This window comes from Cyrtonyx montezumae, unplaced genomic scaffold (assembly GCF_038088225.1).
Source record: "Cyrtonyx montezumae isolate F1298 unplaced genomic scaffold, pur_monq_1.0 scaffold_8, whole genome shotgun sequence".
Lineage (NCBI taxonomy): Eukaryota > Metazoa > Chordata > Aves > Galliformes > Odontophoridae > Cyrtonyx > Cyrtonyx montezumae.
The window spans coordinates 61,239,862-61,259,400 of NW_027072089.1; the positions used below are offsets into that span (position 1 = coordinate 61,239,862).

At 37.6% G+C, this 19,539-nt stretch overlaps 1 protein-coding gene across 1 annotated transcript in view; it reads left to right on the forward strand.

Annotated features, from left to right (window-relative positions):
* The window catches only part of MOCOS (molybdenum cofactor sulfurase), a 205,782-nt gene that overhangs the window by 111,740 nt on the left and 74,503 nt on the right, over positions 1 to 19,539 (forward strand). Inside the window, exon 5 of the mRNA XM_065752644.1 lies at positions 3,063 to 3,139. Within this exon, the coding sequence (XP_065608716.1) occupies positions 3,063 to 3,139 (77 nt within the window). The remainder of the gene's footprint in view (positions 1 to 3,062; positions 3,140 to 19,539) is intronic.

The window sequence follows — 19,539 nt, forward strand, 5'->3', positions numbered from 1 at the left end:
TGCAGTGTAAAGTAGCATGTTTACAGTCAGTCCTAAATGCAGTTAAATATTCTGAGAAAGAGCTCTTTGTGTCCCAGGAGAGGAATAGCTACCCTTCATAGCATTATAGTTTGCTTTGGTAATGATTACAGTTCTATAATTTTTAAGGCTTTACTTACCAAATGCCAGAATTTATAGATAATTTGTGTAAACTTCTCAAGGGGTAAAGCAAAATGATCAATTAAATAATTGAAATAGTGGAAATGTGGAAGAGATGACAACATTACATGAAGCTGCACATAGGATGTTCAGTAATTTTGGGGATTATACAACGGCAATACTGTAAATATACACATTATAGAAATTACAGAATGCTAGTGCATTCTTTGTCAGATGAGAAAAACTGGTAATGTAGAAATAAAGCGAGCGTCCAAATACAGGAGAGGGATATTGTAAAATATTGTATCTGTATCTGAATTGTAAAAGGAGAATTGCCCATATTTTTGAGCAAATATTTTTAGCAATGTGTTTCAGCCCCCTGCACAAGCAGGATGTAGAGCTATTGGAGGGAGACCAGAGGAAGGCTGTGGAGGTAATCAAACAGCTGGAGCGCCTCCTCTTTTCCTATGAAAAACGGCTAAGGGAGTTGGTCTTGTTTTAACTTGGAGAAGGCTCTGGGAGACTTCATTATGTCCTTCCAGTACTTGAGGTGAGCTTATAAACAGAAGGGGGAAAGACCTTTTTACATGATCTAATAGTGATAGAACAAGGGGAAATGGATTTAAGCAAAAGAGGGGAGATTTAGTTTAGATGTTAAGAAGAAACTTTTTATTCAGAGAGCAGTGAGGTGCTGGCACAGGTTGTCCAGAGAAGCTGTGGGTGCCCCATCCATGCAGGTGTCCAAGGTCAGGTTGGATTTGGTCTTGGGCAGCCTGATCTGATGTGTGTCAACTATGCCCATGTCAGGGAGCTGGAACTTGATGATCTTTAAGGTCTCTTCCAACCTAAGCTGTTCTGCAATTCAGTAATTATTTTTAATTATTTTACGGCTTCTGGTTCTTTTAGTGTGGAGCTTCTAAAAGTCACTTTTATTGTTGTTGGTTTTTGTTTGTTTGTTTGTTTTTGCATCTACTACCATAATAATTGCACTGTTCTGGAGCATAATGTTGGGTGAAAAAAACATGATTGTGTTTGCTTTATTTTTCTGAATGGAAAGGCATTCCTAGTCTCTAGACTACGTTAGTGAATGTCTTTAAGATCATAAAACATTATCGTGGCTCATGAGTCTTCTGTTGCTTAGTGATTCATGAACTGCACTTGTCTCCTGGGTCAATAGTCCCATCTAATGAACAGAAGTCCAGTTTTATCTTCCCTTTTTACTTTAGATATGATCTGGGGGCCTTTGAAGATCCCTGCTGCCACCTTTGTAGCCTTTTCACGTACTTTTTAATTCTGATGATTGTTGAGGGTTATGCATGCTTCTTGATGGTCTCAGTGGCAGTGTCTCTACTCTGGTCTTCAAATCCCAGTGCTTTAATTACTTTACTAGCCATTGCCAATATTTGAGCGGGACCAATCACCTCCTTCTTTACCAGCCTTCCTATAATCTCTGCATGGCAACTGTGTGGGACCACTGTGACATTTCCTTTTGAATATGCAAATTTTTAGTAGTTTTCCACATTTAATTTTGAAACCACTCCTAGCATCTGCCTTCTCTCTCTTCTTCTCCTATCATTCTTTTCTGTTCTTTGGAAGTATTGCTCCGCTCCGATACTAATCATTACAGTAGGATTTTGCTATTATTGATTATTAGAAGAGAATTAGAAATTTCTAAGAAGGCTTTTTTGGCCTGCGTTGTATTGGAATGTGAGCACAAAGGATCCCTTTTGAACTGTTCTTCCTTGCACCACTTCTCTCTTATCATTTGATTGGTAATCATTTACTGCTGCTGTTGTTGTTTGTAACAACTGAACATATTACCATACAGAATTAAGTCCAGCCACCAACTAGCCCTGCACTGTAGTCAGATATTTTGTATGGAACTTTACGAGATGTTTTTAGAAGCTTTTTATGTTCTTCAGATGACTCTTGTCTCTGCAACTTGTCTTGTTTCCATTAGTAGATAACTACAGAAGAATGAAATAGAAGAATGAAATAGAAGTATGGAAAATCACTGTTGAAATTAGAGCTGTTAGACTATTCTGTTGAGATTTATTTTATTAAAGAAAAAGTGTTTGAAGTCTTGAAGTTTCACACCTTTGAGTTGTTTCACAATACGTATTTAATTGTGGCACCAAAAGCTTTCAATCTGCATTAAAAGAAATGATTCATCTGGAAAAAAAATACGTTTTTTTCTTGTGTATCATGTGCACATGTAAATATTTTTTTACCCAAATGTGCCTCCACTGTGCTCTGTGCAGTGTTCAGTGTGGACATCATCAGCCCTTTCTGAAAAAGGTTCAAGGAACACCCGTGTTCCTGGGAAGGCTTTGTCCTCACAGTGAAAGTTTAGCTTTAAACTTGATCCATGAGACGTGGAGCTGTTGCTGGAGTGTTCATTTCCAGTCTTAATTGCTGCAGCTTTGGAGGTTACTACCTTTTTCTTAGAGAAGTGCTGTGATCTCAGTTTCAGCCATACACAGTAGTGAGTTCTGTATAGTTTAACCTTCTTCTGTTATCATCATTATTCTTCATTCCCTTCTATTGTGAAACAAGCTTGAACGGTCACTCCTGTTGCCTCACCTATTCCCATCAACTTCAAATGGTGGAAGGAGACAATTGACATTAGGGCATAAAATGTAAACATTACCTATTACTTTAAAAATACAGAATGCTCAAGTAGCCCATATGGGAGAAAATTGGGCTGTTATATACAAGCAATTGTTCAAGTGAACTCCTAGCTTTGAATAATACATTTTGACTTTACAAGACTGGCACTTACGAGACTTGAAGATGAATCCCTAAGAGTTCCCACTCTGCAAGTTAGATTCACTAGACATAAAATAGTAACTCTCAAAATAGATTTGAAGTTTGTATGATACCTGCGTGATTTATTTACTGTGCTGCTTTGTTCCATTCTTCAGGTTTGAAGATGGCACAGTCTCTTTTCTTGATATCATTGCTCTGAAACATGGATTTGATGTTCTGGAAAAACTCACAGGTCAGTTAACATAACTCTAATGATGAAAACTGAATTTCATATTTATACTTGGGACACAAATCTAATTGCATTTCCTGTGCCTGTAAGTTAATTTTCCTTTCTAGATTTATAATCCACATTCATCAATACGATGATTGGAGTCTTCAGCATAACTGGTTTATTCAGGTCTTATGTATTGGATCATTCTAACCTACTTTGGAAAAAAAAAGTATCCAGACTGTTCTCCCCAAGCACATATGTAAGTCTTGGTTACATCAAGTACTTGCAGTCTGCCTGACACTCGGACAGATGCAATAGGAAAATAATAGTAGGATGTAGCTGAGCTACATTCTATTCAGACTTGAGGCAGTAAGAGTTCCTGCTGTGCATGAGGACCATGCAACTTGACCTTGTACAGAAAAGCAATTTAGTAATAGAGATCTAGAGAGAAATCAGAGTTTAGAGAACACTCTTTTTGCTAGATGGGAAATATGCTTCCACCGAATGGATATTTCTTTTCATACAGCAAACTTTCTGAACTATGATTTTTCGCAGTATTTATTTTGTCTGTACTTTGACACATTATACTGGAAAACAGCATTATGTGTTCTCTTGCTATTACTGTTTGATTCTGTTGTTCTTTTTTTGTTTTCTTTTGCTTTTATTATTTTGTTCTAAATGTGATATAATTATGCACTGTAGATCTTAGAGAATTTCCCAGTTTCTCCCTTGGAAAAGCACATGATTGTGGAATTGTAATACACTTCCTGCTTCTTGAAATGCGGGATGAAAGGAGAAGAAAGCAGAGCTTGCAGCAAGGGAAGTTCTGACTAGGTATAAATAAGTGTTTTTTGGTTTTTTTCATAATCAAATCCTGGAACAAGTGCCCAAAGAAGGCTGTCAGATCTCCATCCTTTCAGATGTTCAGAATTTGACTGGACTTGGTTCTGAACAATCTGATGTAGCTTTATAGTTATCCCTGCAGTGAGCTGGAGGTTGAAATAGATGACCTTAGGGGTCAAACAAGTATTCTATGTTGCTTCAAGTACTGAAGGTTACTGCTTCCCTTCAGGCCAAGGATATTGTAATGCAGATAGAGGCATGCTGAGTTGTGCAAAGCCGGGAACAGACCTTTCCAGTTACTGCTTAGGGCATATTCACCCAGCAGTCAGCCTGTGGCTTTGTACAGAGATAACTACAGCTTACATCCTATCATCTTCATCTCTCCTGTGCTTTGAGTTTCACATCCCCTGGTCACAAGAACTTAGGGAAGCCAGTGTAAACCTGCTAAACGTCCTTTTGCAGTAGGCTTCTCCAGGAAGATCACTTTTATGACATGTTTACTGCCATGACTTCATTTCCCCAAGGCAAGAGCAGGTAGCCTAAGATTAGAGGCTACTACAGGCTTCCTAGAATACTGCCTAGCAAGCTGATTTTGAACCCCTTTTCTTTGGCTCCCACATCTGAGCACTATTGAACCCTTAATGTGGAGCTAATATTACAGTTCAAGATATAACCTTGAGCTGGATCATTGTCTTCAAGCCAGACAGTCTGTGTGGTATATTGACTCCAGGATGCTTTGCTGTGCTGGAGTCTGGCACTCTGAGGCATACTTCCGTTTTAAGCTTTTAAGCATACAAAGTTAACAAAATACATGTTTCATACTCAGGTATATGCACAGTTAATGTGTATAATTTCTGTGAATAATGTTTGAACCTCCCTTCTCCAATGCATTCTTTAATTTCCTATAATAAGGCATAGAGCACATCATGATTTATGAGACCTGAGTCTGGAGAAACACTGACCATGTACTTTTAAGGCTGTTAGCATTTGTGGAGGTTTCTTGTATTGATTTATCTGAAGATTTCTAGTTTCTTCCTTATAGAGCAAGAGTTTTGTGAGGGGTATTATCTTAGATTCTTGCTGAAATCAGTAGCAGAGTTTCCATGGACTTCAATAGGTGTTTGACTGAGCCCCAACCAGTTAGGTTGTTTTCCTTTGTTGTGCCCTGTGTGGAGACCAGGTATCCAAAGTGAACCTGTACTGTACCTACCTTCTTGCACTACAAAATGCCTTAGGCACTTAGAATGTACAATCTTAAGCAAACTGTTCCTTTTCTAAAGGAGGCTAACTGCTTTGGTTTAATGTGTAGGACTATTGCCTGGCTCCTCTTCCATTGCTCATCCATCCAAGTACCCCTCTCTTGGTACTCATTTTAGCTAAACTACCTGAAAATCAAAATACTAGGCAAATACTGGATTTGGAACCTGAATAAAGTGGGTAGTAGTGGATAGAAGAGTAGAATACATGCATGAATAAACAGCCTATTGAGACCTTCTAGTCTCTACTATTTCTTTTTTTTGCCTTCTCACTGTTAGCAATCATGAATATTTAAGGTAGCTGAAGTGACTTTACATGACCTAAGTCAAAGGGGTTTTCCATACCACTTTTGTGAGAGTGGGTGATTTGGCTTTAGTTCTGGGCTTAATGCGCTTATTGCTTATGCTTTTTGTGTGTGTTCTCATTAAGTTTTTTATAGTCTGGCTTGAGTAATAACTTTCTGTCCCCAATATCTGAAGTACATCAAGTTTTATTTTCTAGAACACTCATCAATACCTAGATTTAACTAGTTTAAAAAGCAAAGCATATGTATTTATACTGTACTGGAGGGAATATAGTGAATTGTTGAGATTGTTCATTAATAAAAAATGCACTCAACTATATCAATGCCATATTCTTTACAGGTCTGCCTGAATAAAATCATTAAAAAGCTTTTTATGCCACTCTATCACTTTCAGAATAGCAGTGAACTGGATGCTAGAACATTTCTGTGGTTGTGGTAAAAAGTTTAGTAAGTTTGCTAAAGCAATGATGTATAACAGCATCTGTTGAACTGACTTAGCATGGATTTTTAGTGATTTTTTTTTTTTAGAATATTTTGATTAGTGTATTCTAACTGTTGTTAATTTCTGGTGTTTTGGGTTTTTTTTTTCTGTCATCATTTATTGTACAGCATAAATTTTCACAGCATAAAATTTCAGTCTTTCAAAGCAAGACTTATCAAAGCTGGAAATTTCTAAGTCAATATTATGAAATTTATTTCAAATCTTCAGACTAATAACTTAAAAATTTAGGAATATTTCTATTATTAATTGTTCCCTTTAAGAATTAGTTTTTTCTTAGTGCTTAATAGTAGAAAAGTAAAGGGTGATGAGAGCAAACAACAACAGGGTAAACAAGAAACCTATGTTCAGTAGAAAACTGAGAAACTAAATTATGCTTGTGTCATATACTTGATTTTACAAACTTCTGCACTAGAGGTGTAGCCTTAGGTATTCTGGTGATCTCTAGTCTGATTTTCAAGTGCCCCACTGAAAAGCAGAAGTGCCAGCACTTAACATCTATGAGAAACCAGATTAGCTCACAAGAACCCATAGCAAAAAAAGGAATTGCATTCTGCAAAGGATTTTAGACACCACACGATCCCTGAATTTTTCCTGGTGTCAGGTTAGTCCTACGCTTTATTTGCTTATATGAATTAAAATTGTTTTCCAGATAAGTGGGAACATTCAGCTTCTCCCTTCGTACTAAAACTGAAGTGATTATGCTTACGTCTCTGTGTGTATATAAGTATATACATTTGCCTGTGATATATATATCTTTAATTAGAATTTAATCATACTGAAGTGAAATCAAACAACCACCTTGTAAAGATGGTAGTACGAAGTTGCATGGCTATGGTCACTTTTTTTTTTCCATTATAAAATGCATTTTGTTAGCCTGCTTGTCAAAGGTTATGTAAAGGCTGACAGCAGTGCTGCAGCTTCCTTGGCTTGGGGCCTGCAAAGTGTTAGGTACAGTGAATCTATCTGTTCCTGACACAATCAATGCAACAAGGGATGTGGTCCTTTGACATTGCCTGGACATCACTGAGAATATTGCAGCTTTGTAAGTTACTTAGCTTCTGTGGAAGATGCACTTCTCCTTTTGAACAGAGATATTGCCATTTGTGCGTATACAACAAAGTCATCACATGCTGTAGGAGTACTTCATAATCAAAAATGACTGCAGATGTGTTTTAAACTATTTTATGCATATTTCTTCCAACTCAGCAGTCAGAGTTTTCAGTGTCGAAATGTGCTGTCAGAAGGGAATGACTTCTGAATGATGTTTTCCTGTAGCTCCTGGAGTACTTGCTTTGCATTTCCTCAGTACAAAAAAGTGATTCTCATTCTGGGTTGTAAATAGCCTGGAGCAGAAACAAGCAAGATGAAAAAAAATGTTTTTGTTAACTAATTGTTTCCTTCTCTGTAATAAAAGCATTGCTGAAGTCCTCTTGGGTTGTAAGGTGACTGAATTGCATGAGTATAATTATTGAAGATAGAAAGGGAGATCACTAATGGAAGGTTTCATCGTTAGGCTGTGCTGAGATAAATAGAAATCTGTTTCTGAGTCTGATATCATCCCATCTAAGTCCTTGACCTGTTTCAACTTCCATTTAACAGCAAGGCACATGTCATGCTGAAGTTATATCATGATGAGTGTGACTAAACCAATTTCTGAAATCTTGCGTCTGGAATTTTCAACTTGACCTTAGCTGCTACACACTTTCATTAGTAAATATTTATCATTTTTACAAATGAAACAAATACATATCACTTGGAATTATTTTAGGAGTAGTACTTTAATTATGATGTCTATTCAGGAAACATTATAGTGTATTCTTGTGAAAAGAAATATACATTGGAAGAAATCATAAAATGCAGATGGTCTTTTAAGAATAATGAATTAAATGCTTTTTTTTTTAAAGTCACTGGATTCTTGATTAGTTTTTGAAAATAGAGGACTGCTTTAGCTTTCATAGTGGCAATTATACTACACTACAGCCAAAGAGAAATAGCATGCAAGATGCTAAATGGTGAGGTTAATTTTGATTTTTAACCTAGCCTTTGAAAGTTGGGACTTTTGAGTTGTTTTCTGCTCTATTTTAGTTTTTGCCATCCTTTGGTATTGCAAGGACTGGTAGATGCAAGGAATGTGATGCTGGGCAGCCTGATGGTGTTGATCTGCATGGAGTCTCAATGTCTCATTTTTGAATACTTATGGCCACAAAAATAAAGCAGTTCGGGCCCAGAAATGATTTTTCTTCTGTTATCACATTGGCAAGGGTCACTGGGCTTTTTCTGTACTGGTCTATGTGGAAATGGAAGCTCAAGATTTATGAAACTGTTCACTTTTTGGGCAAACCTTCCTTGATCTGAGAGAGAATGGATCACTGATGAAACATTTTCTTTCTCTATGCCAACCATTTGACACAGGATGAACTGTAATGGAGAAGAAACATAAGCAATTTGAACAAGTCACCTCACTTCACTGCTCACAATTAACACTCAGTAACTGCACCTGAGAGATGAGGTTTTTCTTTCTTTTCTGTCTTTTCTTTCTTTCTTTTCTTCTGAGGCAACAGTGTTTGACAAGTTAACAGCAAGGAGAAGATTCTCCATTCTCACCTGAACATCAAAGTATCGTTACATTGAAGAGGTGGAATTTTAAATTCTCACTTCAGAAGGAAAACTTAGACTTAGGGACTTAAGGAGTGCAAAAAATAGTTAAAGCCAGAAGATGTTCCAATTTCTAGCTAATTACACTGAATTTATATTAAAAAAAAAAATCTCTTTTCCTTTCTTGGATAGTGAGGCGACTGTTTGTTTTCTAATTTCTATCCCCAAATGAACTTGGTTTAGAGAAAAAAAATCTAGAAATAAATTTATTTACTGCTACCAGCCCTTGCTGCTAGCATGTTATGTCAACCCAGTTTTCTTAGTTTTCTTCTCCGAACTGATTAATGCAAGCTAGATATCATTTGTACCCGAGGGCAGAGCAGAACAACCAGAGATTGATTTCAGAAGGTATGAAAAGGTGAGTTAACAGATGAAATCCTGCCACAGCTGCTCTTGCAGAGTTTAATCTGTATGTAAGCTTTATCTCTAGAAATAAGGACTGTTTTTATGTTTTGTTTTTTCATGGGTGTTTGCTAATGTTGATGTGGACTTCATTCACAAACTGCCTAATCTATGAAGAGACCTAGAGAAGGACCAGAAATGTCAGTCTCTCCTCAGACCTGTGGAGGTAACACAGGAACGGGTAGTAAGGACAGAAATGTTTTGGATTCTTGAGGATGTGCATTGTACGTATTTAGATACTAAAGACTACAAGATGAAACTTGAATTGTTTTTGCTTTGAAGATCTCCATGTGCTTCCATGTAAAAGCATTCAATAATCTCATTTTTCTCACCAAGAAAGCTCTTGCGTACTGCTGGCACCAGAAGGATGCCTTTCCTCATCTGTCCGTCTTTGTGTGTGTAGTTTAATCCCTAGATGAAGAAGAAATTATGCTCATATATTGAGCGTCTTACTGGTTGCACTTCCATAATGTAAATCAGAATTTATTTCTGTCACTACTGGAACCACCCTAGTGTAGAACTGTTTCAAGATGACTTTGTTTTTTGGTATGCTTTATACACCTTCATCTAACGTGGTTTAAAAAAAGAAAAAGAAAAGAAAAAGGCAATTCAAGAAACATGAGGAAGAAATAGAACAGTCTTGTCATGAGGAATGTGGCAGCTGGTGAACATCTTTGTATCTTCAGTTGTATTGTGTTGTGGGTTGCTGTGCTGTCTTTACTAAAGCTAGCAGATATGCCACTGTCCAGCAAAGGACTAGTGAATTTTGAAGAGCTATTGTTATGGTTCCAGAGGAGTGGTAAAGTGCATTCCTACAGTGGTTGTTCGCAAATACAAGCAGTAAAACAGGAACGTTGTCCTTAGTTGTGTATTCTTGTCTGCTTTCTCTGTTTTTGGGTATTATTTTTGTTTGGTTGCTTTTTTTCCCTTGGTCTCTGATTGTTAAAGTGAAGGTCCTCAAGCTGTAGCAGCTATAAATCAAAGTTGCTAATAAGCTGATAAGAGAAAAGTTTATCCATGTGTCGGTTCAGTTTCTTTAAGATAATGGTTGGTGATCAAACAAGAATGATATAATTCTATGCCCTCTTCCTTTTGCTGAAGTCAGGGAGGGATACAGTAGCATACAGCCAGACAAGCAAATGTTCAGGGGAACACTGAATAAATTGGAATGATTAGTCTATTTCTCTGTCTGCTCTGTTTGGTTCCAAATATAACATTGTGCTTCTAACCAAAGAAATTTAGTTTGGCTTGGGTATTTTTGTGGTCTTTTTTGGTTAGTTTTTGGTGGGGGTTGTATGTTTTGTTTTTTTTCTTTGTTTGGTTTGTTTTTTTTCTTACTGTAGTACAGCAAATCACTGTACAATTGGTATATTTTTTCATCATGCTGTATGTGAATCCTATTTATCCTTGACTTAGACTTTGGAGCCTCATTCCTATTCAGATTCTCCTCTAAGCAAATTTTTACCATTCTGAACTCCAGCCCTAGTCTACTTTCTTGCAGTTCTGTGTACCTTAATGTACGCAGGATAATACAACCAAGGTGATTTATCAGCCTCACATCAGATGGCAAGTGTGAAACTTAAGTCCTGACCTATTGATGAATCAGAAACTCTACTGAATTATTACCTGCACTTTGATTTTCAAATTCGTAAGGAAAGATTGAGTTTTGTTGTGAGGACTTCATTTCTATGGGCACTCTTATGAATGCTTCCACTGAGATCAATGGGGCCATGAAAAGACTCCTAATATAATGGCCAGGATGACTTGTGTGACTTGAGCTCCTTTCTTCACTCAGACATAAAATTCACTTAAACTTTGGTAAATCAAATACTAATCTTTAGGGGAGAATAGAGCTTGGAAAGTGTTCACGTGCTCACATTATGTCTGAGGCTGTCAGGGTCCTGTGGGTGCATCTGGTCCTTCCTGTGCTCTAGCAGGAGCTCCCAGAGCAGGGTGCTCAGGCTCATGTCCTGGCAGCAATGCCAGTTCTTCTCACTGTCTATTATGGGAGCTTAGATTAGCTTAAAATGGCCTAGACTATTTTCTTATTTTTACATATATATCCTGCTAATAATCCATGTAGGGCTTGAAAACTGAATTGTCAGATTAGCTGAGGCAGAAATAGTGCTCTGTCTTTGGGGTTGGGGAAGAGAGGGGAGAGTAGGTGTTCTCTTTTCCACCTTTTCTTGATGAACAGGGAACATGCTAACAGAATCCTGAGGAGCGTGAAGGCTCAGCCTAAGATTTTTTATTTGTGAAACTCTTTATTTGTGGGACCACATTTTTCAAAGAAGCTGTGAGGGTTTTCAGTTACGCTTGGACACAAACCTTCCGAAGACATTTTGCTGCCTAAATAGACAGGGGGTCTGGGTCCTGGTTGTTCTTGGAATACACTTTTAAAATAGAGGGAAAAAAAAAAACTCTGTAGTACTTAAGTAGTGTCTCTGTATAGTACTAGCTAAAAAACACAGCTGAAAGAGAAATGGAAAATAAAACTAGACTTGAATTAATTCCATTAAATATTCAACAATGTAATATATTGCTAATTAATTTCTGTTGTATCTTGATATGCTAACAAGGAAATACGATGTTACCTTGTGGCTGCTAATTTCCTTGACTGATACGAGAGCGGTTTTCTTACCAGTGTACACCTAGAAAATGAGTCTTGACAGGGCAATGAAATATGTTTAATTATATGAAGAGGTAGAGTACTCTGTGATGAGAGAAGGGACCAGAATTCTGGCATTGACAGGGAAAGGTCTGGCTGGCACGGAGGTGTGCATTTTGGCCATCCCTCTGCCAATGTCCAGGTCCCATTCCAATGTGTGCTGGCTGCCATGGCAAGAATTACCTTATTTTACTTGCTACATTTTTAATTTCCTAGCTAACTGGATCCAGCTGTTTCAGCCCTTCATGCAACACAGAGATTTTATGCTAAATCCAAAGGGACTAAATTAAAGCAAAAGGAAATTTGCATATTGTATAAAACTCTACTTGTTCAGCAGATCCAGATTATATGGTGCTAATCACAAACACTAGATAGAGAAAATCCTCTTGAAGTCACCCTGGGGTTAAGTCAACTGCTTTATACTCTTTGACACATACCCATGAAATATGTAATCAAGTCTGTTTGACGTCCTCTCCTAATTACGTGTGTGTATTTAAGCAGATGCTCTTCCAGCTGATCTGTGCCTTTTCAGATCTTCTTTTCGTTATTAATCAGAAAATCATGCTGTATGTTAATGACAAGTGCCAATTATAGGAAACTAATATTAGTTTCTTTGCTTAGAATCTGTATTATTCCAAGTAAGACCGTGTAACATGTAGATGTACAGAAAATTTTAAGAATTTCTGGATGTTATCCATTGGGGCATAATTAATTCTATTATGTACTGTGCTATTTCAGCCTAAAATTTAAATTTATTCTTCCATGTGTTTTTTTTATTTTCAGTTTAGCCAAAAATATTAAGGAAATTCTCTGTTGGTATTATGAACAGGCTGTTTGTTCTCATAAAAGGCAGAATTTAAATTATAAAAATACTTTTTCCCCCAAGACTCTTAAGATATTCTTAACTTCAGTCAAGAATATTAATACATAAGCTTAGCCTTTCGTGAGTTCTTTTTAAGTTGGTGAGATAATATCAGGAGGCAAATTTAATATTTAATTAATTTGAGTGTCATGGAGTTTTAAGTAAAATGCATTTTAATTGTTACTGTGTCAGAACAGTCTTCAGAACTGCTAGTGACCTAGTTGGTCTTACCTCTATTCTTCAGTTTAAAGACACAAACAGCCACTTGTATTTTGCTGATGTTTATAGCTGAGTTTGCTCCCTTCAGTAGCAGAGACATCTACTGGCCAAAATTTAACTAGCTTCCTCTTCCTCAGGTTCTCCAAGGCCATTTCTTGCATCTCTAGAAGACCTTCCAATATACAAATGAGTACCTAGCAAGTTTTCTTCTAATAAGAAGAATAATTAATTTGTATATCAATAGATAGGAAAATTTATACTTTATTAATTTTCTATTGTTTCACTAAGGTTACTTCTTCTATTAGTACTTCATTACTTACAGGGTCTTGTGCAGAGGTTGTTCCAAAAATAATGCCTCCTATTTATTTCCATGGAAACTACAGTAGATACAAAGAGCATGATAACACTGTTTGATAGAGCTCCTTTTGTCAGACTGCCCCTCTGCTGCCAACTGTTATAGAGCAACAAAAAGTAACAGAATATTGGTGAGATGTCAACCACCACCACCATCATCTACCTCTGACATAGTGGGCCAGTGTAATAAAACTGGAGGCATATGTAGCAGAGAAGAAGGGATAAAGAATTTCTTGATCCATTGTAGATGAAGGGAGGCACTCCCACATGCTGGGGTGGTCATTGCTTTGGGGAGGTGGAAAATAGCACTAAAGAACACTGATAATTATATTCTGACCCACAGAAGGACATAAAATATTTAATAATTCAATTGCAGTTTTGATTTATCAGTGGATTTAAGACTGATGTCAGCAGCTCATCCATCTGGTTGGAGGAGGCATGTTTTCTCACAGTTTCTACCAATGAAATACTTTTTTAAAAGCACCTCTCTTCTAATGACTGTTCTTCAGGCAACATCTGAATCATGTTTAAAGAAGCGAGTCTTTCATATAAGAGGCCTGCTATAGCAGTGAAATTTTTCAGGCCATCAACCAACATTGGTTTCGGTTCAACTGTGTGTGTGGGGCGGGGGGGGGGTGGCAACAGGTGTGAGAAGTGGGCTTAGCAAGCTCTCCCCTCTGCAGCATTCTGGTGTCAACTACACAGTCTGTGCTTGAGCTATTTTCAATCAGGTTGTGAAAAATATGGCTAAAAATCACATCATAGTGATAAAGTTTACGAACTTGTGGGGCTGAATTACTAACTGTCTAGGACTGCATGAGGCAGCAAGTGTTCATAGGGTATGAACCTGGTATAAACTGTCAGAGTTTGTCAGTAGTAGTATAGTTAATTGAAACCATCCAAACCCAAAAACTTTGGCCAGGATCTTGTGCGTACTTTTTGAAAAGCTGCCATTTATAGGTGTGCTTTAGATGTATCTTCAAAGTACTAACCTCTAGCATCAGAGCTAGTTTTACTCCTTGGAGATTGGTAGGAGTTTGTACAATGAAAGAACTTGATGGCAAAAATTAAAGGGCAGGGCTAGGAGTCAGAATTATTAGACTTTTTATTTATGTAAACAAATTCTTATAAATATTGGTAACATTCTAGAGTGGTATGATTTTCTTTCCATACTTTTTTAAATATAAATTGGAGCAAATTGATCCAAAAGTGTGAGTAAACAACAGGATAAGTTGAATGCTCACAGATATGCGGTATTTGAGTCTGACTTCGGACAGAGGTCAGTATTGTTGTTTGCTATGAAACGTATTCTTTCATATAGAATCTGTAATCACAGTGATAGCATATTTTCTTTCTTGTAACTAGATTTTAAGTGATGAAACTCAGCTCATGGGTAGTAGGGAATCTGGGCCTGATTATGAGTAAGTACTGTTCTTAAAACATACCAAAAATCATGTACTGTGAGTAATTGTAGAGGGCTTGCATTCTGTTCACCATCATGATGCACTGCATCTGTAAGATCTCCATGTCACAGCCAAATGGCAACTGAAAGCAACAGACGACTTCTTTTTCAGAATGTTTCCAGATGTCTGTTTTTAAGGCCTTGCATTTATTTTTCCCTTTTTCCTCATTACACTAGCATCAGTTTTATATTGTTTTTGAAAACTAGGGTTCTCTTTGCTCATGGAAATGTGCTCTCAGTTATTTTTTTCAACCAGATTTTATTTAGAATAAGCATCACTTGATTTTTGTTCTAATTTCTTTGTTCTCTACTGTCTTTATTGATTTGGTTTGATGATTTCTTATTGCTTTTGAGATAAATAAATTGATCTTTTAGAGAGACAGGAAAATTGGTTGGACTTTGCTTAATCTGTAGCTCACAAGATGTGCTAATTCATTTTGTCTGATTAAAAGATGAAGAGATTTCTGTTTCCAGCCACCTACTCCAAATCTTGGTTAGATTTGAATGCCTAGAGGGTGAATAGTTGGTGTGCCGCCTTCTGTGCTTGAAGAGTTGGCAGCCCAGCCTACTCGCCTACGTTACTCTTACCTCTGCCACCATAGATAACAATCATTAAGTGCTCTGTCTGGGTTGAACACACTAATTCCTGTCCTTACTACTAGAGTTACAGTTGACAGTGAAAAAGTTTGCTACTGCTTTCTTACAGCCTGTGGTGCCGGAGTGCTATGTAATGTGACAGAAGCCACTAAGCAGAGTTTTGAATTTCATATCAATATAGTTTACAAAACGTAGGTAGGATCCAAAGGTATTTGAGATATAAAGTCTTCATAATTTTACATGAAGCTGTGAATAGAAGTTGCATAGGCTTGTAGAATCATATGTAAAATATTCACATGGCACCATAAAAGTCACCTGTTTCTAATAATCCAAAGTATTTAATGTATTCCTGATCATCTCACCACACAAGATCTGTAGAACTTGAGGATACCAGAGATGGGTAGCAGGAGTGTTCAGAGGAATAAAAGAGTGCTCACAGGAACAGAGACTGAAGAAAATGATAGTGTATTTAAGGACATGTTTCTGCTTCTCTGTTGGAAAAAAAAAGAAAAAGAAGGAAAAGAATGCTTATGTCAATTCAAAACCCTGCAGAATCCTAACACAGGGTGTGTGTTTTTCCCACTCACTTTGTTTTGGAGCATTTGTCGTGTATAAACTGTTCCCATGCTGCTTCCCATTCATGCTGGCCATTGCCGTTCTTAGAAGCAAATTGCCACAAGAAAGGGGAATTAAACCAATGTATAGGAAAAAGGGGGGAAAAATGGAAAAGAAACTGTGAGGACAATCCAATAGTTTCTATGTGACTTGATTCAATAAGAACAAAACCATTAAAAGGATTAGGGGCTGCAAGCTGCTATTCTAGCAGCTAATTTACCATGTGTGAAAGAGATCAATGAGGGAACTCTGAGCTAGCCAACATGCACTGTTGATCTGGTCAGTCAAGACTGTTGGGTACATCCAATTATTGGGAAAAACAATGAACTTCAAACTCCAGAATATCTTTCTCTTGGTGTGTTTAATTCATGAGGGTGTTTGGATTGTGCTAGTGTAATTGTGAAAAACTTAAAGTGAAGATAGTAATTATCCAGTTAAATGGGTTGGCAGGTTTCTATTAATCACACTTACTAAATTATTAAGCCTCTTGTCTGTCCTTTATCATTTATATGCACTACATGACTAGTGGACATTACAGTGATAAGAAATCTAAAAGAAATTTTTACCCTTTTCAAGAGGTATCAGCTAAGCAAACTGCATAGCTCTGTGTTTCCATCATGTAATGGTCTTGCAAAAGGCTGGACCAACCTTGCTGTTAATTGAGCAATTATTGTCAATAAATTAAGCAAGATTTAACCCAACTTTATGAGTGTGCTCATATGAGACACTACTGGGGCTTGGTGTCTTGCTGCTAATGTCTGCCACATGGCATCTTGTGACAAGACTGAGTCAGATGTATTAGGCCTCTGCTGGGGAAGGTGTCCATGGTGTTGGGAGATTCAGCAGCCCTTTGGTGGAGCTGCTGTGCTTGGTGCACGAGGCTGTCTGTTCCTCTAGGTTTCCATATCCACCATCACTTTGTGCTGATAATTTTCCAAGTGCAGAAAGCAAGGGAGTCCTTCTAGTTGTTTGGTGAAAATGTAATCACCATTATAGCCTTCACTGCCAGTGTGCTGTGTAGTCTGAGAGAGGGAGCTTGGGGCTAGTATAACAAAACAAAAGAGATCCTCAAGTACTCAAGTATCAAGATCCAAAAGATCAGAGGGCAGGAAATATATTGGGTGTTCAGATTAGAAAACTGATGTTGAGAAGGATAAGAGTATAGGCAGCATTTTTTGTTCAGACACTTTTTTTTTTTCCACAAATTTCAGGGAGAAACCAGCTGTGAAACCAGCTTGCTCATAAAATCCGACAACAATGGGGGATGCAATTAACTGATCTCTAGATTTGTGAGGTGAAACAAGAAGTTACCTTAACCCTTGGATTTTAATAGCCCAACGTTAGTTCTGTATCATCTTTTCTTGCGCTTGTGGTATTTGATGATTGCTATACAGGATAGAATAAACTGTGGTGAATTTTCTGCCGATATGGGAACTGCTAGACGAAGTCTCTGGGAGAGGAGAGTGTAACAACATTTAAACAAAGGGCAAGCACAACAAAGGGCAAATAACTCCAGTAGAGAGCTCAGGCATGTTTAGTATGAAGTATTGCAGGTAGAGCAGCTGCTGGACGGAATAAAGAATATCAAGGTAGATCTGAATAATGCCCGGAAGTAAAATCTGTTGCTATTTCTCTGTGGTCTTATTTACAACGTGAAATCAGACCATCAACTGATGCAAAGTGGTTTATGGCCTGGCAGTATTAATGCAATTAGGATGGCTGAGCGCTGTTAGGAATCCGTCCATTAAAATATACACCCATCCCATAAAAACAAGACTGAATTCCCACTGTTGCATTAAGCTTGTCTAAGCACCATATATCATCCAAATGGCCAGCAGTGACTAAGCAGTGTTGTGTTTTAATGAATATTCAAGCACAGATACATCATTTTGTTTCTGTTGGCTTTTTAATTTTCTAATGCTCTTTCATGGTCCGTGCTTTTGGAAGGGGGAGGGAGACGGTTGCTCTTAGAGGAAGAAAGGCATGTTGCCATTTCATTTCTTAGTAGAAGTTCATAATGCGATTACCAAAATGTGAATAACAATCAAATAATGTAGAGGCTTATTCCCTATGGATAGCAAAAATAATTTCAGTGAAATGTTTCCGGCAGAAATCTCAAATTTGTCATGCAGAGTACTTTTCTGCATTCAAACGTAATGTATTTAAATGAGTCAGAAACATCAAACATTAGGATAAATAGCCAGATTATAAATACAGTCTGCTTATGAAGTGATTGGAATAGAAGTGCAATTAATGAGACTGGCAGAATAGCTATGAAGCAGTGTTAATGCCTTGAGATTTAAAGAAAACATACATATCTGCCTTACAGCCTGGGATGAAGAAGACGCTCAGGGACAGCTTTCTATTCTTCCTTGAAAAAATCACTGACTACCTTTTTCTTGCTTCTAGCTTATATTTGTGTCAGAAGAGAATCAGGAGCAATTTTTACAGACTTCTGGACTCATACTTAAAAGCAATCCGAAGCCTAAGGAGGCCAAGGGGAAAGAAATGAGAAGATGAGCAATGTCACAGATACTTTTCTTCAACCCCAAAGATAGTATAAGACAGTATAATTTAAGTGCAAAAACAAAAATACAAAACATGAAAACAAACAACAACAAAAACCAGTAGGGAAGGATGGCATATGCCTATGTCTGGGAGAAGTGCTGCTATGAACTCCTTGTCCCCTTTCCCAACTCTTCTGACCTGCCAGGAGTGTTCTATGAGATGCTGCTGGTCTTAACTTGCACCTAGAGCTACTGTTTAACGTCATCATCCAAACGGGGAGTGTATGTAATCTGAAATACCTGGTTTGAATGTGTCTGTGAATGAACTGCAAGTTTTAATAACTGTTTGGGTCTCGTGTAGGTCTGGTGCTAAGGGGGAAAAAAGAGCAGCAGTAAGGATCAGCTATGAGGTATATGAGCCCTCTGTACTGGTTTGTATGTGTGCAGCTCTTTTCTGGGAAGATTTTGTGCAGGTGTGCATCAGCAGTCTGTCACCAATGGATTGTTCTGTGGATTTTGTCTGTTTTCTGTGTGCATCAGTTAGGGGTGATGGAATGAAACATACTTTGCAAGGACCATGGAGGACTTGTCCCAGCAGGGGCTGCTAAGTGGAATGCCAGGCTTAACTTGCAGTATCTGATGGAAGTCACGTGACATCATTTTTGAACAGTGAAAAAAGCTGAGATTTAACTCCTTCTTTCCAGAACTCCAAAAACTACCCATATGGAAATTTGTCGTGGCTCTAATTGCTGCTGATTATTTCAGTCATTTTGACTTTAGGCATCAGCATGACCTGACTAGAAGAAATCTTTAGTATTATGTTGCAGATCAATTATAGGACCCCGTTTCAAAATAACGTGGCAGTTTTATCCAGTGTTCACCTTTTTATCAAGTCTGCTCAATGTCAGGATGTTGGACTACTTTGTACATAGTAGTAGTTATTCTAGTAAATGAGTTTATAACAAACAAACCTCAGACAGGTTTCAGTGAGCACTTGCAGGTGAATCCCAAGCCTGGATGACCTGCACTTAGTTCTGAGCTTAGAGCACATAAAATTAAAGAGCAGAGGTAATAATGGTATCGGATTTCTGTATAGTGATTTTGAAGCTGTACAGTACTTATTACTACTTACAGCCTTGGAGCTAGCATAGTTTATGTCCAGCTCTTGGTGGAT